Source organism: Marmota flaviventris, chromosome 10 (genome assembly GCF_047511675.1).
Source record: "Marmota flaviventris isolate mMarFla1 chromosome 10, mMarFla1.hap1, whole genome shotgun sequence".
Classification (NCBI taxonomy): domain Eukaryota; kingdom Metazoa; phylum Chordata; class Mammalia; order Rodentia; family Sciuridae; genus Marmota; species Marmota flaviventris.
Window position 1 is genome coordinate 41,057,803 of NC_092507.1, and position 26,090 is coordinate 41,083,892.

General features: G+C 36.2%; 1 protein-coding gene across 2 annotated transcripts in view; it reads left to right on the plus strand.

Annotated features, from left to right (window-relative positions):
* Btf3l4 (basic transcription factor 3 like 4) overlaps nt 1-3,715 on the plus strand; it is a 28,183-nt gene extending 24,468 nt beyond the window's left edge. For both annotated transcript variants that reach the window (XM_027945036.2, XM_027945037.2), the window contains 3 exons: nt 1,639-1,840; nt 2,732-2,791; nt 3,259-3,715. In XM_027945036.2, the coding sequence (XP_027800837.1) occupies nt 1,639-1,840; nt 2,732-2,791; nt 3,259-3,305 (309 nt within the window). In that variant the 3' untranslated portion in view covers nt 3,306-3,715. The remainder of the gene's footprint in view (nt 1-1,638; nt 1,841-2,731; nt 2,792-3,258) is intronic.
* Nucleotides 3,716-26,090: the final 22,375 nt, after the last annotated feature.

The following is a 26,090-nucleotide window of genomic DNA, read 5'->3' on the forward strand; positions in this document are numbered from 1 at the left end:
TTGAGTTCTTTATATATAATTTATATATACTAGTTATTAATCCTCTATCAGAAGAATTTCTTCTTTCCTTTGCTGTGCTGAAGTTTTTTAATTTGATACCATCACATTTATTAATTCTCAGTATTATTTTCTGAGCTTTAGGAGTCCTATTGAGAAAGTCATTGACTGTGCCTATATGTTGAGTATTGATCCTACATTTTTTTCCAGCAGTTGCAAAGTCTTTGTTAAGTTGCTAAGATTTTGTTGTTGTTGTTGTTTTGTTTTGTTTTTTAAATTTTTTTTTAGTTGTTGATAGTCATTCATTCATTCATTCATTCATTTATATGCGGTACTGAGAATCAAACCTAGTGCCTCACGCGTGCCAGGCAAGTGCGCTCCCAATGAGCCACAGTCACAGCCCTAAGTTGCTAATAAGCTTTTGATCCACTTTGATTTGACCTTTGTTCAGAGTGAGAGATAGGGTAATCTAGTCTCATTCTTCTACGTATGGATAACTAGTTTTCCCAGCATCATATATTTAAAAGACTATCTTTTATCCAGTGTATACTTTTGGCACCTTTGTCAAAAATTCAGTGACTGTTTCTCTGTGGGTTTTTCCCTGTGTTTTCTATTCTGTTTCATTAGTCTATGTGTCTTGTTTTATGCCAGTACCATACTATTATCTGTAGTATAATTTGAAGTTGAGTATTATGATGCCTCCAGCCTTGCTTTTCTTTTCCCTTAGAATTGCTTTGGCTATTTTGAATCTTATTATTCTTCCAAATGAATTTTTCTAGTTCTGTGAAGAATATGATTGGTATTTTGATGGGAATTGCATTGCATTGAATCTGTCACTTTTGATAATATGGCCATTTTAACATTGTTAGTTCTCCCTATCTGTGAACATGGGAAGTCTTTCCATCTCCTAGTGTTGTCTTTAACTTCTTTCTTCAGTGTTCTATAATTTTTTATTGTAGAGGTCTTTTCCTTGGTTAGATTTATTCCAAGATTTTCATTTCTCCCATCCCCACTTTTCTTTTTTCTTTTTAGCTATTGTGAATTAGATTTTCTTATAATAATAATGAATCTGTTATTATTATATAGGAAAGCTATTGATTTTGTGTCCTGACAAGTGGAGATTTTTGTAAATTTACTAAGCATTCGAAAAAGTGAAATATCTAGTCGATTAAATTTTAGAGTGTTTTTTTGTGAGTTTTCAGTGGTTATTTACCATATGTTGTCTCCCCTTTACAGTCTGTCTCCAAAGTAAGATACTGTCTCACCAAATGGTAATTGCACATAATGTGTTTGATAATGTAAATTGAGTAAGGTAAAGGGTTTCATTAACAAGCCAGTTTTTGGTTGATAATTTTTTTTTAATGGTAGGCAGGAACTTTCTTCTCATAGAAGTCTGAATTGGAAATCTAGATGCTATAATAAAATGACTATTTCTTGACCATACTAGCAACTTGTATCATCCACATCATTGTACTTTATTGCTAGGGTCTTTTTTCATTCGTGTTCACTATAGCTAATCACTACCTTGAGATTGCATACCTGCTAAGTAAAAAAATCAGAACTGGATAAAATGCTTTTTAAAAAGATATTGTTTTAGTTGTACCTAGCATGTGAAATACATTTTTTCCTGTGGTCATGCAGGTGAACATGATTAAAGATGATGGGACAGTTATTCATTTCAACAATCCCAAAGTCCAAGCTTCCCTGTCTGCCAATACCTTCGCAATTACTGGTCATGCAGAAGCCAAACCAATCACAGAAATGCTTCCTGGAATATTAAGTCAGCTTGGTGCTGACAGCTTAACAAGCCTTAGAAAGTTAGCTGAACAGTTCCCACGGCAAGGTAGGTATTTCAGTTTACTTCTTTCACTCTCTACCTTAATTAAGGAACCTAATAATATAAATGGTGTCCCATCTTCAACTGAGAAGATTTGCCTCAGTATGTAATTATTTTACCTTTTATAACATCATTTGTATGCTTCATAAAAGTTTGATTTTGTTTCTTTAATAATCAATGTAATATGGTATATAGAATATTCAGACAGTGTTGTTGATTGCACTATGGTAACCATAAATTCTGTATTTCTAAGGTAATCTAGAGTTCAAATGTGTCTTGTTGCCCAAAAAAATCAAAGGGCTCTGTAATTTGTATACATACTATGTAGATAGAAACTTACTTTCTAGTAAGTTTTTGGAAGAAATCTTGAATATTAATTTTTATTTGGAGAATATGGCCACTGTGACTGACTGTAATTTATGTTTATTCATATCTGAATTATTCCATTTGAATATAAATTTTATCTTTGCTGCATATAAATGTTGCCAACTGTATTGAGAGTATATCTAATTGTTAAAGTTTTATTGATTTTAATGTTACTTAAGCAAAAAAAAAGAAAAGAAATTTTTTTTTCCTCCAGTACTGGGGATTGAACCCCTGTGTACCCCCCAGCCCCTGCCCTAGCCCTCTAGCACTGAGCTTCATCACTAAGTTGCTGAGGATACCCTCAAAGTTGCAGTCTTTCTATGTCAGCTTTCTGAGTTGCTTGAATTATGGGCATGCACCACCACACCTAGCATGAATGGATTTGAATCCATTAATGGATTAAGATATATATAAAATCATTTTCTAAGCAACTATATGAAATTTAGACTTGAAAAAAAAAGGATAAATATTACAAGTGGTTTATAAAGGTCTTTGTTCTTAATAACTAATATTAAAATGAACTTTTTATAGTGTTGGATAGTAAAGCACCAAAACCGGAAGACATTGATGAAGAGGATGATGATGTTCCAGGTAAGTGACATTTCTTTGAACTTAAGACATGTAGCATCCTGTTTATTTCACTGACAGGATGACTTTCAAAATTTTATTTATTGTGATCTCTGAATTTAAATTGGTCACAATGATGTGAATAGATTAGTGAAAAAGAATAAAAGCACTCTCTTGTAGAACTTAGAAATTGTCACACAAAGCTCTGCTAACTGAATTTATTAAATTGAAATCATTGTGATTATAAATCTGCATAGTTAATGTGGTAATTATAATTGACATATGAAAACACTACTCACCTTAGTAGTTTGCTAAGACCAAAATATATATATATATCCTTAAGATTACTGTTTTAAGCAGATAAACGAATCATTATTAGTGAAATGTTCATTTCTGCCTGTTCTATGTTTTCAAGCTAATTGTAGTTGCAGCAATTTTATTTAGCTTAGAATTCCCCCAACTTGACTTATTTTTGTTGTTTTTTTTTCCAGATCTCGTAGAAAATTTTGATGAAGCATCAAAGAATGAAGCTAACTAAAATTTTTTTTTTGGTATTTTGAAGCTGGCATGGACTAGATTTAACAAATCAGCTATGTGGTTCCAAAGTTTTACAGACACAGAGAACATCACCTGTTACTAGTTCAGTAATATAAATATTTTGTATATTAATAATGCTGTTTCTTCAGCATTTTTCGGTCATTTGATTTTGCATTTTGCACTTCTTCCCAGGATCTATTCTTTTGGTCAAATATGAAGTATTGGTGCAGTTTGAGGGTGTTTTGGTTTTTACTTCTTGGTTTTTTGTTTTGTTTGGGGGCGGGTATTTTTGGTGTATGTATGTATATGTATGCGTGTGGGTATGTGTGTATTCAGTGGAGAAGAAATTGGAAAACAGTTCTATTTATCCTCTTCCTTCCCCCAGTAGAAATAAAACAAATCTTTACATTCGTTACCTTTTTTTTTTTTTCTAATTATGCACAGAATTAATGTAAAGTGAATTCTTTGATTTCAGATTTGAAGAGAGTTTTTTACCATTGGAGATTTGGTTTTAACTTGCTTGGCAAACGATCATATTTTTCATATATTTCTCTGGGTTTAAAATGTTTTTGAGGATTTTTTTTTTTGCCACCAGCTTCATGCTGGAATAATACTGCATATCTTTGGTGCAATTGCCTTAGATTCACTTACCTAGTCAGACCCAGAAGAATTTCTTTTACCAGCTTTCTTTATAACTGCTTTTTTTCCCCCTCTCCTTTTGCTCTTTAAATGGTCTGTTCAACCTTTAGTAATACTCTTCCTCATCTTGTACCTAGCTTGAGAAGGAGGTTCTCCATGTAGAGTTGAGTGCCTAATCCCTCTTTTTCTAGGTTTTGTTCCTCATCTTAAGGAATAACAGCTCTATCTTCACCTTTTTATTCTCCCTCAAATTTACAGTTTGTTAGATTTCAAACTGGAATAGCCAGCATGTGCTTGCTAAATAATTTTTTACTGGCCTTGTCCTGAATCCTAACTGTTCTAATAGCAGGTGTGAGAAAGCTTTTTTCCAGCAAGGTTGAAATGGGAAAGTCCTTTTGAATGAGAAGAAAATAGGCCATGGACTTCATCCCCCAGCACAAATGGGCATTCTGAGATATGGTACGGGCCTGGGGAGGATTCCTTCAATCACTCTCCACTCTTGGCCTTGAACCTACCTCTGGGTTGGATCTTACTGTAGCTGCTCAGAACACCCTCCTGCATGCTTTGACTAATGCTTTGCGGGGAGCACTGATAAAAACAGTAATTATTTATTTTTTTTACCTCCTTTCAGAGGACTTGGAGGTAAGTTGGCATTCATTCGCTCAAGTTTCCCTCTTGCTGTCTGATAAAAGCTTGCATTTTGCATACCAGCATTTGATAGTCAATATTTTAAGATAAGATTTAGAAAATCTGTCATTTCCTGGCCCATCACCAAACTAACTACAGCTTATCCTTGCAGCATACCAATTTTTTTTGTTTCAAGTTGGATATCTTTATTTGATATCTAAAGTGCAAGACCAACAATATATTGAGAGATCAGTAGACGCGAAGGCAAAGCTTTTGTTTTTTTTTTTTTAATCTGGACACCTCAGTTTATTTTATAAATTTGTTCATTTTTTCCTGTTATGTTTTTATATAATATATGGACTTAACAAAATAAAATAACAGTACAAAGGAGGAGAATATTTCCTCTTGTGCCTCTCTTATTGTTGTCTACAGAATTTTCTTCTTTTGTATTTCTCTTCTACTCCCTACTCCCAAATGAAATGTACTCAAGTAGTGCTTGAAATAATGTCTCATCCATTGTTAGGTCAATAGTGATACATGATCTACAGAGTTGAGAATTCTGTTCCTCTTATATTGCCCCAAAGAGGCATGTTGTGGAGCAGAGAGAGTTAGGGGGACCACTTCAAGTGGTTAGGGAGATAAGAAGATAAGCAGTATAGCAAATGGAGATAGACATCTAGAAATCAGGGGATTTGTGTTCTGGTCCAGACTTGCATTAATTATGTGACCTTGGACAGGTCACTGAAATACTCTGAAATTCATCAGTCAAATGAAATATTTCTAAATGTAAAGTTTCTTCTGCTTTTGCAGTTCTGTGAATCTGAAAATTCTCTAGGAGGGAATCTGTTCAGAGATGTATTCATCAGTACTTATAAAACTATACAATCTTCTTCCTCTTTTTTCATTTTGAAATTCTCAATGCCCAAAAATGTTTCTGCTTTCAGAGTATGTAGGCATAGTTGGCCAGGGATGAGGCCCAGTGGTAGAAAACTTGCCTAGCATGCGTGAGGCACAACAACAACAATATTGTAGGCATAGAATTTAAGAATAAAAGTATGGATGAAACTTTAGTAAATTTTAGGGTTCTTGGCATAAATATGATACACATAGTAGGGAAATTGGCCTTAAATTTTTGGGATAATTTAAGAAATATGTACGTAAAATTGATTCTTTGTCTTAATTTTTATGGCTAGTCGTTTTTTTGTTTTTGTTTTTTTTTTTTTTGTAAAGCTCATGTATTTTAGGGAAGCTGAAAATGAATGGTTGATCCCTTATTTTAATCATTATTTTCCATATTAAGTATTGATCTTAAGAATACATCTAGTACTTCAATTTATTGTTAAGTAACTAATACTTTCAGAATTCTATTAAATTCATTTTAAGAAGCCTACCAGGTTTCTGTGAAAACCCTTTATGTAGGGTCCAATTTGTTTCTTTATTTTAACTCCATGTTTAGACCTGAGTATGTTACAAACCCATAAGTAAGATATTATGCTGAGCACTATGGTGCACACCTGTAATCCCACCAGCTCTAGAGGGTGAGACAGGAGGATCATGAGCTCAAAGCCAGCCTCAACAACCTAGTGAGGTCCTCAGCAACTCAGTGAGACCCTGTCTCTAGAGAAAATATTAAAAAAAAGGTCTGGGGATGTGGCTCAATGTTAAGTGCCTAAGTTCAACCCTTGGTACCCCCCACAAAAAAAAAAAAAAAAAGAAAGAAAATGGTATGGCAGGGAAAAGCATAGGTTTAAAGATAGAGATCAGCTTCACTACCTACCTATAGCCTCTTCAGTAGGGCTACTGCAATGTACAACTCTTAAGATCCATCATTCATACTATGTTCAGAGTAACATTTTCATATACTACAATATGAATAATGTGCAGCAGTGACCTTGCTCTTGAGCCTTAGTTTCCTTTGTAAAATGGTACCTAAGATTCAGAGTTGCTTAACTAAGGTGAAGACAAATGATGATTAAGGTGTGTTACCTTCCAAGCTGTGACAAAGTTTTTTCCTGAAGCTTATGGCCATAGGCACAGCAAGGCTACATTATCAGCCCAATCTGTATTGTTATGACATATAGAGTTTGCCTGGATTATTATAGTCTCCTTAGTAGTCCTGTTTATGATTCACTCCTTCTTCCCTACACAGGAGCCCAACTATCTAAATTGATATCTGACCACATCATAGCCTTATATTTCCAACATTATATGTAGTACAATATTAAGATTATTTTACATTATTTACACTTCTTCATCTAGATCATTAGCATTTTGGCAAATGTTGAGTCAGACATTTTTTATCCCCAGCATTCAGCATAGTGCCCAACATAGAGTCTACTCAAAATCACAATAACTAACACTGTTGACTACTTACTATTGATACAAAGTTATTTAATTCTCAAACCCAGTGGGCAGATATTATTTTCCCAATTTTAAAAAGCGTCAGAAATGGTGTAGGGAAGTTGCCAAAGGTCAGAACAACTATCTGTAGGATAACTAGGATTCTAATTTAAAGCCATCAAATTAGAGTCTAAATTCTTGGTATCTTCCCCCATGCTGTTCAACAACAACAACAACAACAAAATTTCTATAGTTGTAGATAATAGACAGCATGCCTTCATTTTATTTGTTTATTTTTATGTGGTGCTGAGGACTGAACCCAGTGCCTCACATGTACTAGGCAAGCGCTCTATAACTGAGCTACTGTCCCAGCCCCTTTTTTTAGTTTTTAATTTTTATTTATGCAGTGCTTGGGATTAAGCCCAGGACCCTATGCATGCTGGGTAAGAGTTCTACCACTGAGCTACCCCCAGCCTAATGAATATGTATTGAAATGAAAATTATGTGTACATAGCCTTTACTCAAACATCCTCATCGAATTAAATTGTCCACAGCTGGCTGTGGAGGTAGATACTGTAATCCCAGCTACTTGGGAGGCTAAAACAAGAGGATCACAAATTTGAGGCCAGCCTAGCCAACAGAGTAATACTCCATCTCAAAATTTTAAAAAAGAGGCTGGATATTTGGTTCAGAAAAAGAACACTCTTGGATTTAATCCCCAATACCACACATTATTATATTTTATATATATATATATATATATATATATATACACATACATATATATATATAAAACATTATTATATATTCATAAGCTTGAAAGTCAACCCTGTCTGAAGGATTGTTCAGGATATAAGTTTGAGAATTTTCTTAGAAGTAGGATTCACAATTTTTGGATATATTTAAGAGCTTTATAAAGTTAATAATTTCATTTTTTTTGGTATACCTTCAAGAGGATACCCACCCCTACAGGTACTAGGGATCAACCCTAGGGTCTCATGAATACCAAGTATGTGCTCTATTGCACAGGATTTTTTTTTTTTTTTTTTATGCACAGGATTTTTGATGACAGTATTGGGAAAAAATCTTATAGTTTCCATGTTTTGATCTTGACACTTTTTTTTTTTTGTAAAATTTTTCCATCTTTTAGGTATTCCTTGTCAAAAGTTCCATAAACTGGAACAAGTTAGTGATGAATTTGTCCAGAAGCCACAATTTTTCTGTATTTAAAAATCAAAGTACTCTGCACAAAAACTCTTAGACTAGTAAATTCAACCAAGTTACTGGATACAAAATCAATCTGTAAAAATCAGTTGCACAGGCTGGGGATATAGTTCAGTTGGTAGAGTGCTTGTCTTGCATGTACAAGGCCCTGGGTTCAATCCCCGGCACCACACACACACAAAAAAATCAGTTGCACTTCTTATATGCTAACAATAAACAATCCAAATAGGAAACAATTCCATTTACAGTAGCATCAAAATAAATAAAATACATAGAAATAACCAAGGAGGCAAAAGACACTGAAGATTACACAACATTGCTGAAAAAAATAAAGTCAGACAAATGAAATGACATTTGTGTTCATGGATTGGAAAACTTAATAGTGTTAATTTGTCAATACTATCCATGATGATTTACAGATTCAAAGCAACTCCTATCAAAATTCCAATGATGTTTTTTGCATAAATAGAAAAAAACACCCAAAATTAAGATGGAATCTCAAGAGAACCAGAATAGCCAAAACAGTTGAAAAAGAACAAAGCTGGGAGGGCCCATTTCCTGATTTCAGAACTTATTACTTAATTCAAAGCAGCAGCAATCAAAACAGCATGGCACTTGCATAGAGACATGTAGCGCGATGAAATAGCAAAGAACCCAGAAATAAACCCTCACATATGTGGTCAAATGATTTTTAACAACACTGCCATAACAGTGCAATAGGTTAGATAGTCTTTTCCCAGTATCTATACTGGGAAATTATATACTGGGAAAACTGAATATCCATATGCAAAAGGATGAAGTCATATTGTTTACTTAAACCAATACATAGTTAAATGGATCAAAGACCTAAATGTAAGAGCTTAAACCTAAGTCTTGGAAGAAAACAGGAAAGCTTCATGACTTGAATTTAGAAATGAATGCTTGGATACTATACCAAAAGTACAGGCAACAACAAAAAAGATAAACTGGATTACACCAAAATTAAAATTTTGTACCTCAAAGAACACTATCGGAGGACAGATGGCACATGCTTGTAATCCCAACTACTCAGGAGATTGAGGCAGGAGGGTTGCCAGTTCAAGGCTAGCCCAGGCAATTTAGTGAGACTAGGTCTCAAAATTAAAAAAAAAAAAAAATGGACTGGGGATGTAGCTCAGTGGTAAAGTGCCCCTCACTCAATCCCTAATACCAAAATCGAGAGAAAACATCCCACAGACTGGGAGAAAATATTTACAAATATTTTGTATACAAGGCATGAATATTCAGAACATATAAAGATCTACAACTCAACAACACCACAAGACCCAATTTAAAAATGGATAAAGGATTTGAATAGAAATGTCTCCAAAGAAGATGTACAAATAGCCAATAGCTATCACTAATCATTAGGGAAGTGCAAATCAAAACCACAATAAGGACCGGGCACAGTGGCACAAGCCTGTAATCCCAGTGGAGCAGGAGGGTGGCAAATTCAAAGTCAGCCTCAGAAACTTAGTAAGGCCCTCAGCAATTCAGTGAGACCCTGTCTCTAAATAAAATACAAAAGAAAAAAAAAAAAAAAAAAAGGCTGGGGATGTAGCTCAGTGGTTAAGTGCCCCTACGTTCAATCCCTGGTACCAAACAAAATAAACACCACGATAAGCACTTCACACCTATTAGGGGATTCTTTTTTTGTTTTTATTTTTTTACTTGTTGATAGAACTTTATTTATTTATATGCGGTGCTAAGAATCAAACCCAGTGCCTCAACACATACTAGGCAAGCACTCCACCACTGAACTACAACCCCAGCCCCCTATTAGGAGATTCTTTTAAAAATTATAGTTTTGATAAGGATATAGAGAAAGATGAATGTTTGTATCATCCAGTGGGATATAAAATTACACAACCACTGTGGAAGACAGTATGGAGTTTCCTCAAAAATTAAATGTACCATATGGTACAGCAATTCCACTTCTGGGTATACATCCAGAAGAACTGAAAGCAAGAATTTGAACAAGTATTTGCACATGAATGTTCATAGCAGCACTATTCACAATAACACTACTCATAAAAGGTATAAGCAGGCGCTGGGGTTATGTCTCAGTGGTAGAGTGCTTGTCTAGCATATGTGAGGCACTATGTTCAATTCTGAGCACCGCATATAAATAAATGAATAAAATAAAGGACTATTAACATCTAATTTTTTTTTTAAAAAAGGTAGAAGGAACAGGTTCCATTGATGGATAAACAGTGTGGTATGTATATGCAATGGAATATTGCTCAGCCTTTAAAAGGAAGAAAATTCTAACACATGCTACAACATGGATGAAGCTTAAGGACACTGTGTTAAGTGAAATAAGACATAAAAGGACAAATATTGTATGATTCCACTTACATGAGGTATTTTAGATCAGAGTCATAGCGACAGTTACTATGGGGAAGAAAGGAATGGGGAGTTATTGTTTAATGAGTATAATTTCAGTTTAGAATTATGAAAAAGTTCAGGAGACAAATAGTGATGACTGTACAATAATGTGCATATATTAATGTCACCGAATTATATACTAAAAAGATGTTTCAATAGCAAATTTTGTGTATATTTTACTACAATAAAAAAAATCTGATGGCATGCCTCTGGAGACCCCATGTTGAGGAGATCAGTCATCTGTAGGTAAATGTGTCCATCACAAGCACTATGGATATGGTTTACCTCAGCATTAAGCCATTCCCAAGGCCCAAGTGTTGAGAAGTCACAGATGCCATTGCTAGGTGCCAATTCCTACATCCATGGTATTAAAATTGTTAGAAAATTTTAATTGTATTCAAAATATAAAAGCTGATGGTAAGAATGAGGAAGTGGGAGCGCTCACCTAGCACATTGAGGCCCTGGGTTCAATCCTCAGCACCACATAAAAATAAATAAAATAAAGGTATTGTGTACAACTAAAGAATAAATATTAAAAAAAAAGAATGAGGTAAGTGCTGCAGACTTTTTAAATGTCACAGAAGAAAAGGGTCTCCATCCCATCCTATGTTTCTAGACAAAGTTCTTACCACAATGTATTAATCCTGGCTTACATATCCTCTGAGGTTGGTTTATATTCACAGAACCTTCTTGAGAAGACTAGATAGGGGCAATGGGTATATATGTAGTGGTATAGCATGTGCTTAGTATGTGTGAGGCCCTGGTCTTGAACCCCAGCATTCCCTGCCCCAAATAGAAGCCTAACAAGTTGTGTTCACAGGGTTGACTTCACCCCAGTCATGAGTAATCAGACCAAGGTCAGAACATTGACCAAAGATCCAAACAATAGGCTAAGCTGCCAATGCATTCATTTCTAAGGAATTTATGGTAAAAAAATAAAAATTTTAAAGGCTAATTCAGCTGATAGCAGACCCTTGAACTGAATGGTCATGTAGGATATGGCTATAGCGCTAATGTTGGGCTGTGTGCAAACAGTGGAAGCTGGTAAGAATGAAGCAGAAATAACAGATGCGAGCGAGAGAAAAGCCTCAAAAAATCATTTCATAATTCCTGTCCTATGAGGCCTAGCTGTCCTTCTGAACCTGGGTTGCTAACTTGACAGATTTTTGTGTTCTTAAAAACACTTTCCTCTGCCACCATCACTTTGTTAAATTAGGTTATGAGACTCTTCCTTGTAACTAAATGATCCTAGAGTGAAGACATTTGAATATCCTCTACAAGAATTTCCTGATTAGGCTTGAGATGTAGCTCAGTGGTACAGTGCTTCCCTGGCATGTGTGAAGCTTCAATAACCAGCACCAAAAGGAGGGGGCGGGGTGTTCCCTGATTATAAATAAAAAAGACTGCTTTGAAGAGTTCACGCTCCCTGGAGGGAATTTAACATTAGATGAAGGAGTAGGAATAGATCAAGGTATTTTCAGACTACAAGGGAAATAGCATGAAGGTAGAATGTTGTCATGGGTAAAGCAAAGAATTTGGGTGCAATAATGGTCCTACATTGAAATCTTAGCTCTACCACTCCTTACATTTAACTTTCCAAACTGCAGTTCTCTTATTGGATAGTGAAGGATGTTAACACTTAGCAGAATTGTTGGGAAAGTAATGTATATGTAATCGGTAGCATATAGTAGACATTGAGTAAATGAGTTTTATTGTCAAAGCATGACTGATAGGGCCTGTTCAAATTAAATGATAGCTAACAGGCTTGGCCCAATTTGCAGCATATTTTTAGTTAACAGACTTGTTCTCAAGTTTCCCCTCTTTTGGGCCCCCCTTTTGTTATCACCTGAATCCTTGCTAATGCCAGGGGAAGAAAAAGAATAGTTGAAATAAATAGCATGCAAATATTATGAGTAAAATATTATTGAACTTTTTGAGAACAGGGAAGAGGTTTTATTACATCTTTTTGTTTCCAGCATCAAGTACAGAGACTGGTATATGATAAGCACGTATTAGGTAACCCTGAATCAATTAAATTCAGAAATGAATTAATTTGATTTAATTTATGAACAACCAAATATTGGAGTCAGGTGGTGGTCAGAGGTTTTACACAGTGTCATTCTCTACCCCCAGATATCTCAAATGTGATAAAAATCTGTCAAGTCATATACTCCAAGCGGCAGGGTTGCTCATACCTCAGTCATGATTTTTCAGAGCCCAAATCAAAGCCAGCAATGTTCTATATCAGCTGACAAATGGGTCATGGTAGTATTCCCAAGAGAAAAAAAAAAAGTGATCTCTAAAACCCAGGAGGATTGGCAAATGTGCTTCCATTTTGGTGGTAATAGGCACAATATGCTTGTTTTTTAGTGGGAATGTCCTGGAATGATCCAGATCCTTGAACCCCTAAAAACTTCACTGATGTGGCAGGCCTCTGAATTTTTGTATAGTTTATCCCCCACACTCTGAGATTCATGTGTCTTAGCAAGGCAAAAGTACTTGCCACTTACTGCATAACAGGTCCAATTAACAAAATAGTATTGATCTACTGAACTGATGTGATGTTCTGCAAATGGCCAAACAGTTCAGGTCCCTCTGGATTACATAATGGAAGATAGTACATGAATATTAACATTAGGGTAAGATCATGGATGTATATTATCACCTATCCTGTGAGAGTCTCATAGCAGGTATAGTTGAAGCCACTACTTGATCTAGTTTGGCTATCATTGACATTATTCATCAGTTTTTTCAGAAGCCAGGCTGATGAATTAAATGAGAATATGGGAGGGACCATCATTCTTTTAAAGTTTTGAGGGAGATACTAAACTCTGCTATTCCACTATAATGTGATAGATTTTTTATTTATTATCTTAGCCATTGTCAAAGAGCAGTTTCAAGGGCTTCCACTGGCCCTTTCTTACTACTACAGTAGCTCATGGTCTACAGATCAAGAAACTTACATGAGGACTGGGTTTGCGGCTCAGTGGTAGAGCAATTGGCTAGCACGTGTGAGGCACTGGGTTCAATCCTTAGCACCACATAAAAACAAATAAAGTAAAGATATTGTGTCCATCTATAACTAAAATGTTTTAAAAGAAATTAATGTGAAGGTTCTGCCAAATCTATGTGTATCATTTCAATTATACACTCAGAAACAGGAGAAACAAGTGGGTAGATAAGACAGACCTGGGCTAGGACCCCATTTATTACCTGACCCACATATATTGCCATTCCAGTAGGGGGACCATGCTAATGTGTTAGGTCCCAGGTATTAGTGTTAACTTGGACCCTGTATCCAACAACCCTAGAAAAATCTGGATCATTTCCTTATTCCAGTGTAGAGTTTTCTGAATAAATAGCCATTCGTTCCTTTGGAGAAGAAGTAGGGGAATCACTACTACATATATTTGCTGTGGTTTAGCAGGGTCCTTCTGAAATAGGAGCATGGCCATCAACTTTCAGTTGATGGTTTCTGGGTCTGAGAACTGACAAAGATTTGTGACTTCAATGTAGTAACTGAACTCAGCCTTCTCCTCATTCTTTAATTTTTATTTTTTTTAATATTTATTATTTTTAGGTGTAGATGAACACAACACAATGCCTTTATCTTTATGTGGTGCTGAGGATCAAACCCAGGTCCCGCCCATGCTAGGTGAGCGCTCTACCACTGAGCCACAATCCCAGCCCTCATTCTTTTATTTTTATAAAATAAGTTTTTAATTGAGGTTAAAAAAACAACAGCATAAAATTTGCCATCTCAACCATTTTTAAGTTCAGTAGTATTAATTATGTTCACATTGTTGTGCAACAGATCTCCAAAAACTTTTCATCTTGCAAGACTGAAACTTTATCCCACTAAACAACTTCTCATTTTACCCTTCTTCATCCCTTGGAAAACATCGTTCTACTTTCCATTTTTATGAATTTTACCACTTTTGATCCACTATATAATTGGAATCATATAGCATTTTTCTTTTTGTCTTCTCAACCTTTTTGCACGTGGAAGGGTACCAGGGATTCAACCCAGGGATGCTTAACCACTGAGCCACATCCTTAGCGTTTTTTTTTTTTTTTTTTTGGTAGTTGTAGATGGACAGATGCTGAGGGCCATTGCTAAGTAAGAATGACGCATGGCATGACCCAGGTCATTTGCAGTGACATTGCATGTAAGGTGACCTTGCTCAAGGACCAGGGCGGATCAGACAGAATGCCTTTATTTTATTTGTTTATTTTTATGTGATGTTGAGGATATGAATCCAGTGCCTCACGCATGCTAGGCAAGTGCTCTACCACTGATCTACAGCCCCAGCCCATCCTTAGCCCTTTTTATATTTTATTTTGAGACAGAATCTTGCTAAGTTGCTTAGGGCCTCACTAAGTTGCAGAGGCTGGCTTTGAACTCCGTGATCCTTCTGTCTCAGCCTCCCAAACTGCTGGGATTACAAGCATGCACCGCCTCATCTGTCTTCTCATCTATTCTTTTATAATTAAAAAAAATTGTAGTTGTAAATGGGCAGAATACCTTTATTTTATTTGTTTATTTTTATTTGCCACATCCCTTCTTTTTTAATATTTATTTTCTAGTATTAGTTGGACACAATACCTTTATTTTACCTATTTTATTTTTTATGTGGTGCTGAGGATCAAACCCAGGGCTGAGCTACAACCCCAGCCCTTATCCCTTCTTAAACTCTTTTAGTCACATATAGTGGGCAATCTATCCCATTATAAGAGCACCATGTTCTTTGAGTCATCTTCAAAATTCTTACAGGCCGTGCCCTCGAGGCTACCATTCTGAAATTTAGTCTACTCTTTGTCACATGATTAAGTGCTATCAACTAGCTTCTGCTGTGCTGAGATCTTATTTGCATTGCTACTAAGGAGTCCACCATCTCCTACCATGTCTAACTTAGGATAGCTACTACAAAATTCAATCATGCTGTGACTTCCCCCAACTTGCTGCCTTGAAAAGCATGATCAACATTCTCGTAGATTTTCCAGACTTAAGTATTGTTCCATTCCAGTAATTCTCAGTGCTTTTTGTTTTGTTTTGTGCTAGGGATTGAACTACCCATACTAAGCACATGCTCTACACCCCATCCCCATCTGAGCCCTTTGATTCCTTTCACCAGTTTCCCAGGGGTTGTGATACTTTCTTATGTAGATGTGGACTGTCAACTTCTCAAGCTTTACAAAGCCACCTCAGCTATATATTGAGTCATCTCTTAGGGCCCTGTTAAATCTTTCACAGGAGAGTGCCCCAATTTTTTTTTCAGTACTGGGAATGGAACTCAGGGCTATATGTATGCTAGGTGAGTACTTTACCACTGAGTTATAGCCCCAGCCTGAGAGTGCCCCAGTATTGACGAACATTCCCTATCCATCTTTAAAGTCCACTTCTATTTATCCAGCCCTTAAGCATACTCTCCAGGCACTCACCTGTAGATGTAAGTCAGATTGTACAACTACTTTGGCATATTATTTCTCTTTCCCCTTAGCGGATCCTGCGCTCGCCCAGTTGTACATTTGATCCTAGTTATGGATCTGATGGCCAGCAGGAATGATCAAGACAGATCCTGAGGAGAACCTGTGTTGTTTTATAAGGTACCCACAAACAAGAAAAAAGCTGGCATTTATCTTCCTACCTGGGACAGTGGGTCACTTCTATGTAAGCCCAGTGGAGTAAAAATAATCATAAAATTCAAGCTTCTCAAATGCATCTGTCTACATATCTTCACTCCTAATCTAAGTGTCCTGCTTCTTCCCTGTTAGGACCCAACTTTTGTGAGACTTGCCTATGCTAAAACTCAAGCCTTTTCTAAAATCTCCCACTCTTACAATTCTGCCTAGTAAATAACTAGCTGCAAGAGTGAGGTTTTCTTTAAATGATACCAGTGAGGTTCTTTGCTCTAAATTACTGATTGATACATCTGAGTCTATCATTTTCTTTCATCAGTTTTGGCATTTAGCAACAGTACCCACTACCACAATCCTGATAGCTGTTATTTCCCATATATCTTTCAAATGCTGGGACATTGCACCAGCTAGACAGAGAATCCCCTTCCTTCTACCTCCGTATCACCACAACTCCCCACAGTGAAAGTCTTAACGATACATATAGCATGCCAGGGATTCACCTGGCATACACCACGTTCACTTCATACACCACACTGCCACCTAGTCCTTGTGTGATTCAACTCTGGAAGTCTATACTTAGAGTCCGCTTCCTAGGACCACTCTTGGTACCAAATGTCTTAAATTAGAGTCCCTAGACACAGAGCCTGAGACAGAGATTCTGGTTCAAGTGATTTATTGAAGAATTTGTTCTTAAGAAGAGAGGAGAGATGGAAGCAACTTAGTGTAGAGGAGGAAAAAATAAGGAATAATATTGATTCTAAGACCAGCTTCAGTCTCATCCCACAGGGAAATTCTGAAACAAGAACTGTATCCCAGCCTGGGATGGTGGCACATACCTGTAATCCCAGGAGGTGAAGCCAGCAGGATTGCCAAATTCAAGGCCAGGAGCTGGACATAGTGGTGGGTGCTTGTAAATTCCAGATACATTAGGCTAAAGCATGAAGATTGCAAGTTCAAGATCAGCCTGGGCAAAATGGTGAGAACATGTCTCAAACAAAAATAAAAACATAAACAAAATCCAGGAGCTAGGTGAATATAGTTTAATAAAATAGAGCTTGCTTAGCATGTGGGTTTGATCCCTAGCATCACAAAATACAAAACAATGTTTGTCAAGCTACGAAGACCCAAAACATATAGTAGTAATATTATCTTCAACTAAGAATACATGTTTATATGGCTAGGTTGTGGCTCAGTGGTAGAACATTTGCCTAGCACATGTGAGGCACTGGGTTTGATCCTTAGCACCACATAAAAATAAATAAATAAAATAAAGGTATTGTTTCCATCTACAACAACAACCAAAAAAACTTTTAAAAAACATGTTTACAATCCTTGTCCACAAATCCAAACTTCCAACTCAACTAAAAATGGTTTAAGTCATATATATATTTTAGTATGTATTTTTTTAGTTGTGGGTGGACATAGTACCTTTATTTTATTTTTATGTGGTGCTGAGGATTGAACCCAGGGCCTCATGCATGCCAGGAGAGCACTCTACCGCTGAGCCCAGCTATATTTTTTAATAAATTTGGTGCAAATGCCACAAAAATAAAAATGTGAAGTAATGCCTCAGATACAACTAGGGGTATTTATATGACATATGACTATATATTTTTTTAAAGAGAGAGAGAGAGAGAGAAGGAGGGAGGGAGGGAGGGAGGGAGAGAGAGAGAAAGAATCTTTTTTTGTAGATGGACACAACACAATGCCTTTATTTTTATGTGGTGCTGAGAATTGAACCTGGGTCACGCCCGTGTTAGGCGAACGCTCTACCGCTGAGCCACAATCCCAGCCCTATACTATATTTTTAAATTAAAAAATTCTTAATTCTAAAATAAATATGACTTCAAGCATCTTGGATAAGGAAGTATATATAGATCTGTTGCCACCATTTGTTAAGTTGCAAATATGACATACATTTTTCAGAAGTAATCCTTAATAGTCCTACAATAGGGATTTGCTTTTCCCTTTTTTCAAGTAATGACAGAGGCATATAAAAGTTACTTATTCAAGGTCACAAGTTAATAAATGGGAAAGTCAGAGCTCTGAAACTTCAAAGCCTGCCCCTTCCCATTACACCATGCTATGTCCGCTAGTAAAATCATTGCTAGTCTATATGTGATATTAACTGTCTGTGATCCATGATGTTTTACAGAGAACACTGTGACTTCTAGAAGCTCTATTACCTGAACAGTTTGAAAAATCCCTGGACTTGATAATTTTAAATGTCTTCTCCACCTCCTGGGATTCTGTATGACTTAATAAATTCTAAGCATACTGTCAATGGTAGATTATTACTATTGTTATTTTAGCGTTTTATGGAGGATATGTACTTTGCACAAAACTGAGTACTTACTAGCAGTTATTTTTCTCAGAAAGTAATTTGCATGGGATCCAGAAAGGACAGCTTATAAGAATATCAATTCCAAGTAAAAAGAAAATGGATTTGGGAGTTAGACCTAAATACATATCTAATTTTTGCCACTTCATTCATTAGCATATAATGAGACTATGTCACTGTGGGATATTGGGGGAGTAGTCTTGGTCTTTTTAGATGCCAGACTATCTATCTATATCTATGTATCTTCTTAAATTTTGCAAAATATTTACCAAGAAATAAAAGAAATCAAAGATCCTTTCTATAGATAATTTAAAAAATGGTTGTGAAAATATGACTTTTTTCTTTTACAAAAATAAGCAATAAAACATTCATATCATGTATGTGCTTCATGGTATGACTGGCCACCAAGGTCAGGTTGTCTTGACTATGACTAAAACCAGGGAACCAGGTTCCAGGCAGTGGATAGACTTTGCAATGATTCTTTTATCTGATTCAACATTACAGATTAGAATATCCTACCCTCATACTATCCACACACCAGCTACTCAAGCACATGGGACAGCAAGTAGAGCATAGAAATGTCTTTGTATTGCATAATTTCCTCCATAAAGCTCTGTGTTGTCTACCAGAAGTACTGGTTGTCTGCACCAGTGACCATCCACTCCTGACAATAATGAAGGATAAAAGAGGATTCCTACTTTACCACTTGTGTTATTTTGCCTTTTATCTCCCTTGTCTTCCTTTCCTCAGGGGTTTCAGGGATGATTTGGAATGGCAGCAATAAAGCTGAGCAATGAAACACATTAGGCAGTTGGTTGTGAGAGTCATTTCCTTAACCTTATTGACTGGGCTTAATAAAATAGAACTAAACCCCAAGACATAGTATGTGAAGTTTCCCACAGATTTGATTTTGCTCTAAACCCCAGATTGGCATACAATCATGACCACTAATTTACTAAGTTACATAATCACTTTTTGTCATTGATAGTCTTGCTTGTGAATTAGAAAAACTTAGTTTGGCTTATTTAGATTCTCACATTTGAATATATTTTCTTAAAAATATTTTTTAGTTGTCAATAGATTTTTTTTACTTTATTTATTCACTTATATGTGGTGCTGAGGATCAAAACTAGGGTCTCACACATGCCAGGCAAGTGCTCTACCACTAAGCCACTGTTCCAGCCCCTTATATTTGAATATATTGATCTTTAAGCGCATTAGGAGCTGTTTTGGAGACAAAATGGGTGAGAGAAAGGAGTGGATTGAGAACCTCATCTGTAGACACCCCTTTATCCACACTGACCCCTGCTGTTCTCATGAGTTCTAGTCAGAACACAGGAATTTTCCTTCTCTGGATAGGCTGTGTCAGTTCATGACTTTTAAAAAGTAGATACCAAGACAGAGATAAATTGCAACATTTATTGGGGATAACATCTGTGGAAGAGAAGGAGCAGGAGTAGTCAGTAACTGAGCATCACACTTTTTACAATATTCTCTCCAGAATAAAACTCAGATAATATCTGGACATGAATATACTCGTCATGAATTCTAGCAGTTAAAAAGAAAAGACACATTCATAATTTTAAGTACTCCTTTTCCAAGATAGGGGGAAGTAGACTGGGACCTAGAAGAATCCAAGATGGAATTAATCATGCAAGGATTTTATTAAGGAAAAACACCAAAATTTAAGAGAAATTAGGTCCAGATCTGGAACAGGTTGAAGGAGCTGTCAGACTGTTATACAAGTCTGACCCTGAGTATAGGAGTGAAGAAGAAGGTTGAGAAGAAGTATTGTAGTCTGCTTTGCAGTCTGAGGAAGGTTTTCCAAAGTCATTGGGGCTTCTTCAACTTAAGTCAACCATCAGAGGAGTTCCATATCTCCCAGGAATAGGTTTACCTTAGTATTTCTGCCACACAATGGTTCATACCTAAACTTGTATTTATGTATGGCCTAAATACAAATGGATTTCAGTATCTCTGGAACCTTGGCAATTACCCTCCCTGTAACTGGAGATTTTCCAGTTGCATTCTTATGGTCAACCAAGGGAGATAATATAAAATATTGCATAAAAATATTTCATGGGCTGGGGTTATGGCTCAGTGGTACAGTACTTGCCTAGCATGTGTGAGGCACTGAATTCAATCCTCAGCACCACATAAAAATAAATAAATAAAATAAAGGTATTGTGTCCATCTACAAAATAAAAAAATATATAAAATATTTCATAACATATACATACATGGGCAGGTATCTGCTTTACTCTTTTATCATCAAAGTAAAATTAAATAACTTTATACCTATAATTCTATTTAATTAGAATAACAACCCTGAGGTAAGTACTACTGTTATCTGTATTTTTATCAACAAGGAAAATATGTATCAGAAAGGTTAAGTAACTTGTCCAAAATCCCACAGCTCCAAAGTATCATGGCTACAATTTAAATAGATTTGCCTAACTCTAAAACTGATGTGACAGGACTGGGGTTTTAGCTCAGAGGTAGAGCACTTTCCTAGCACTGGGTTCCATCCTCAGCACCATATAAAAATAAATTAATTAAATAAAGGTATTGTGTCCATTCACAATTTTTTAAAAAATTAAAAAAAGAAACTGGTGTGACAGGTACCTGAGTTGGTGAACAAACAAACAGTCCACTGCTCAAGGAGTATACAGTACTGATCCCAATAACGTACTCCTCCCCTGTCCCCTGGTCTGGATAACTAACATTTGTAGATGACTTCTTTGTTCTGGTCACTATGCTAAGTAACACTGTCTCACTCAGTCCTCAACATCTTCCCTTTTGGTTTGGTTTTACTAGCCCTGTTTTACATATGAAAAAACAGGTTTGGAAAATTTTTAATATATAGTAACATTTATTGAACTCTTACTATGAGAAGTAGGTGCTTTTATTATTTCTATTTTAATAGATGAGGACACTAAAGCACACTTGGAAATACAACCAAGTAAGTGGTAGATTGAAAGCTTGGTACTCTTCGTTTCACGGCTTACTTGCTTAGCCACTGTGACAAACTGTTCAATGTCAGGACAGCTGGATTTAAATCCCTGGTTTGTTTGACTCTAAATTATTCTTTGTACAGGCCATAATTTGCTCTTCTGCTAAATTGTTCCTGATTCATCATTCATTTCAAAAACACTCACTGAGTACCTATGGTATACTCCTGTGCTATGTACCAGGGAAATAGAGATTATCCAAACAATCAAGTATTGGGCAAACTATAAAAAGGGAGAAAGAGGGGATGGGGATGTGGCTCAAGTGGTAGTGTGCTCGCCTGGCATGCGTGTGGCCCAGGTTCGATCCTCAGCACCACATACAAACAAAACAAAACAAAGATGTTGTGTCCGCCGATAACTAAAAAATAAAATATTAAAATTCTCTCTCTCTCTCTTTAAAAAAAAAGCGAGAAAGAAAGATCTCTGTATACTGATGCAGCATAATTTCTGAGATCTAAGTAGAAAAGCAAGGTGCAAATATTTTTTTATTGGAAAAAAAAGAAATTACTAAAAAACTGGTCTGAACTCTCAAAAAATGTTAATGTGATGAATGGCAAATAAAAGGGGCTGAGGAGGGAGTATGAAGTGTTAAGTTGTAAAATTTAAAGGATCTCAGATGTTATTTCATTTACACACACTCACACACACACACACACACACTAGACTTCTGTTCCTGGATCAGGGATAAGACTGTTTTTACTGACACAGTAGTCTTAGCACCAGTTTTCTATGCTGCATTTTCCAGTAGCGCGATATAACAAGGACTTGCACATACAGTATTATTTGTACAAAATAAGAGAAACTCCAAAATTATGAATTTCAGAACTTATATAGGATGGCTTCACAGTTGCCCATCCTTCCCTCAAACAACCCTAATTAGAAGTGACTATTTCCCCAGATCTTACTTTTAAAATTGATGGTATAGAGAAAAGGATTAAACATTTATCAAGTTTTAAGAAAGAACTCTAGTTCATTCCGAGTTGGAGGTAAGGTTCTTTTCAGAAAAATGCCAGCTAATAAGTGCAGAAGAAATGACAGAATTAGAAAAATCATCACATTTCAACCACCAGTGAAATCACTGATTCACATAAGCCTTTCAATAGATGTTAAAAGGTGAAAGATCGTATGTAGTATAGTTAACTTGTATGTTGCAAGGTGTGTATGAGTGGAAAGAGAGTATTTGGCATCATTTTAACCAAATTATCACACTTAGCATCATTAAGACTCGGCCAACTTGACATCACGCGCCTCCCTATGTAATGGAATATGAAGTTCCCAATATTTCCTATGAAACAGTTTTGCCAAAAGTGTCTATCTTGGGGCTGGGGATGTGGCTCAAGCGGTAGTGCGCTCGCCTGGCATGCGTGCGGCCTGGGTTCAATCCTCAGCACCACATACAAACAAAGATGTTGTGTCTGCCGAGAACTAACTAAATAAATAAATATTTAAAATTTAAAAAAAAGTGTCTATCTTAAATTTAGTCAATTTAGGTTTAACTTCTTTTTTATTTATTTATTTATTTATTTTTTAAAGAGAGAGAGAGAGAGAAAGAGAGAATTTTTTTTTAACATTTATTTTTTTAGTTTTCGGCGGACACAACATCTTTGTTTGTATGTGGTGCTGAGGATCGAACCCGGGCCGCACGCATGCCAGGCGAGCGGCTACCACTTGAGCCACATCCCCAGCCCCAGGTTTAACTTCTTAATTTAACTTCTACTTAATGAAAATCCAAATAGTCCAGAATGTGGAACATTTTTTAAGATAATAGGTCTCATCAGTCCAAAAAGTTTTATTGTAATTTTTTAAAAGTGAGACAACTGTTTCAGATTAAAAGGATATAAGAAACATAGTAATCCAATGCAGTGACTGAAGACTGATAGAAAATCAAACAAAACTAACTACAAAAGACACTTGAAGACAATTGGTAACATATTAAAGAATTGTTAATTAATTAGGTATAATAATGGTATTTTCCTAATTATTAGGTTTACGCTGAAATATTTAATGGTAAAGTGTCATGGTATCTGCAACTTTCATATAGTAAAGAGAATAACAAAGCAAATATATTAAAATATTAATTACTAAACATAGGAAGTTAAATATGTGGGCATTTATTTAAATTTTTCGTATGTACAAATTTTTTTCACAATCAAAAGTTTTGGGGGAAATCGAGATCTGTATTCCCAAGGGGAATAGGAACTGAAGGAGGGGTGTAAGGAAGTGAGGTTTATGTGGAAGATTGGGAAGTTACCTGATAACAATTACAATACAAGCCTAGCATGATGACACACACCTGTAATCCCAGTGGCACAGGAGTCTGAGGCAGAAGGATGGCAAATTTAAAGCCAGCCTCAACAATTCAGCAAGGCCCTGAGCAACTCAGCAAGACTTAGTCTCTAAATAAAATATAAAAAAGGACTGGGGATGTTTCAGGTTCTCTGGGAAACCCTCTGAATCAGAGATAAGTGGGAAGAGGCCTTATTGATGGATGCACTTACCATCAACACCTGAGAAGAAGTGAACGACCCATGACTGGGTGCAGAGGAAGAAGTTGGACTGTGATGCAACTGCAACAAAATCTGCTGATCCTACCAGAGCTCAGGAGCAAAATAAAAACCCTCTAGAATCATCCGAAATTGAGACACAGGGGTGACCTTTATGTCTCCCACTGACCCCACCACCAGCCAGTCATTGGATTCAGACTGCACTTATGAAGGAGGTATAATTTCTGAGATCTAAGTAGAAAAGCAAGGTGCAAATGTATTTTTTTATTGGAAAAAAGGAATTACTAAAAATCTGCCCTTGGATGGGCAACTCCTTGTAATGGGCAGTTCTTAGAGAGGAACTCAGAAGTTGGAGATATGCCTGCCTTGATCTAGAATGGGGGATCTGGGTGGTATATAACAGTATCTATTTCATTTCCAGACTACATTACTGGGTACTCAAAGCCACACTGTACAGAAGTTTTGCTTCATATGGTCTTGCTGTGATGTCCCCATCAGACACTTTTATTCAATTCTACATGTATCATAAATTCCTATTATTTATGCAAATCTAAGTGAGTTTCCTAACAGCCCTGAAAAACTTAATTGAAACAATACATGAACAGGGCGTAGTGTCATATGCCAGTTACTTGGGAGGTGAAGGCAGGAGGATAACAAGTTCAAGGCTAGCCTCAGCAACTTAGAGAGACCCTGTTTCAAAATTAAAAAAAAAAAAATGTACTTCAGTGGTAGAGAGCCCCTGGTTTCAATCCCTAGTACCACAAAACAAATCAACTAACAAGCAAAACTCAACTAATAATTGAAATACAAAGTTCTACTATTTGAAGTCTAGCTTCACTCTCCGTTTCTGAATCCTATAGTTCAGTACAACAATCAGAATCTGAAATTTTACTACAGGGATTTCAGTAATGGCAACTCAAGATTCTATATTTGTAATACTCCATTCTAATCTATGACTCCAGGTTCTATTTTTGATTTCCAAGTTCTGTCAAAGTCTGAGATTCTAAAACTGAACTTCAGGTGCCAAAATTAGAAGGCAGATTTTCTTTTCATTTAATAAAGTTTTTTTTTTTTTAGTTGTAGATGGACACAATACCTTTATTTTATTTTTTTAAATACTTTTTAAAATTGTGGATAGACCTTTATTTATTTATTTGTATGTGGTGCTGAGAATCAAACCCAGTGCCTCACACATGCCAGGCAAGGGCACTACCATTGAGCCTCAGCCCCAGCCCAACAATACCTTTATTTTATTTATTTTTTATGTGGCTGTGAATTGAACACAGTGCTTCATACATGGTGGGTGAGCACTCAACTACTGAGCCACAACCCTAGCCCACACTTTTCATTTTTAAACCCCAGATTTGACTCTTAGTTTTCTAACTTCTAGCTAGAAGATGCTGAAAAGGGTTTCTTGAGAATTTGCCAAGTTACATAATACTTTATACACTCATAAATTGAGCTCTCAACTTTTTGGAATAACCAATCTCTTGATGAATGGAATGTCTTAGCAATGGGCTACTACAATAGGGAACCAGACTGGCCCCTGGCAAAACTGCTGTTAAGGAAACTTCCTAGTTTCCCTTTCCTTTCCCTCACCCACCTTCTCATCTCCGGGGCTTTTCTTCATATCCCAAGGCTCATATGCCTTCTCATGGTGGCCATCAAACCTACTTAATTCAAATGACATTCAAGAATATATTTGGAACTTTTTACATTAAAGTACAAATGAATTAAAATATTTCATACAGTCTCCTCACCCTGTATAAATATTTAAAATTTAAAGGCATAGCCAAAGAGTGGAAGCTCCTGAAGTAACATTTTACACATTTTCAAGGAGTGGAAGAGTTAATTTGAAAGGAAAATCACAAGACTTCCCTGTTGAACTTTTGAAATCATGTCACCTAATTGATTCTAGGATTTGGAAAAGTCTCTTTTCTTCAAATGGGGATAGGAAATCATGCAGATAGGGCAAGTGTCCTGGCTCAGTGACAAAGCACTTGCCTCTCACTTGTGAGGTACTGGGTTTGATCTTCAGCACCACCTAAAAATAA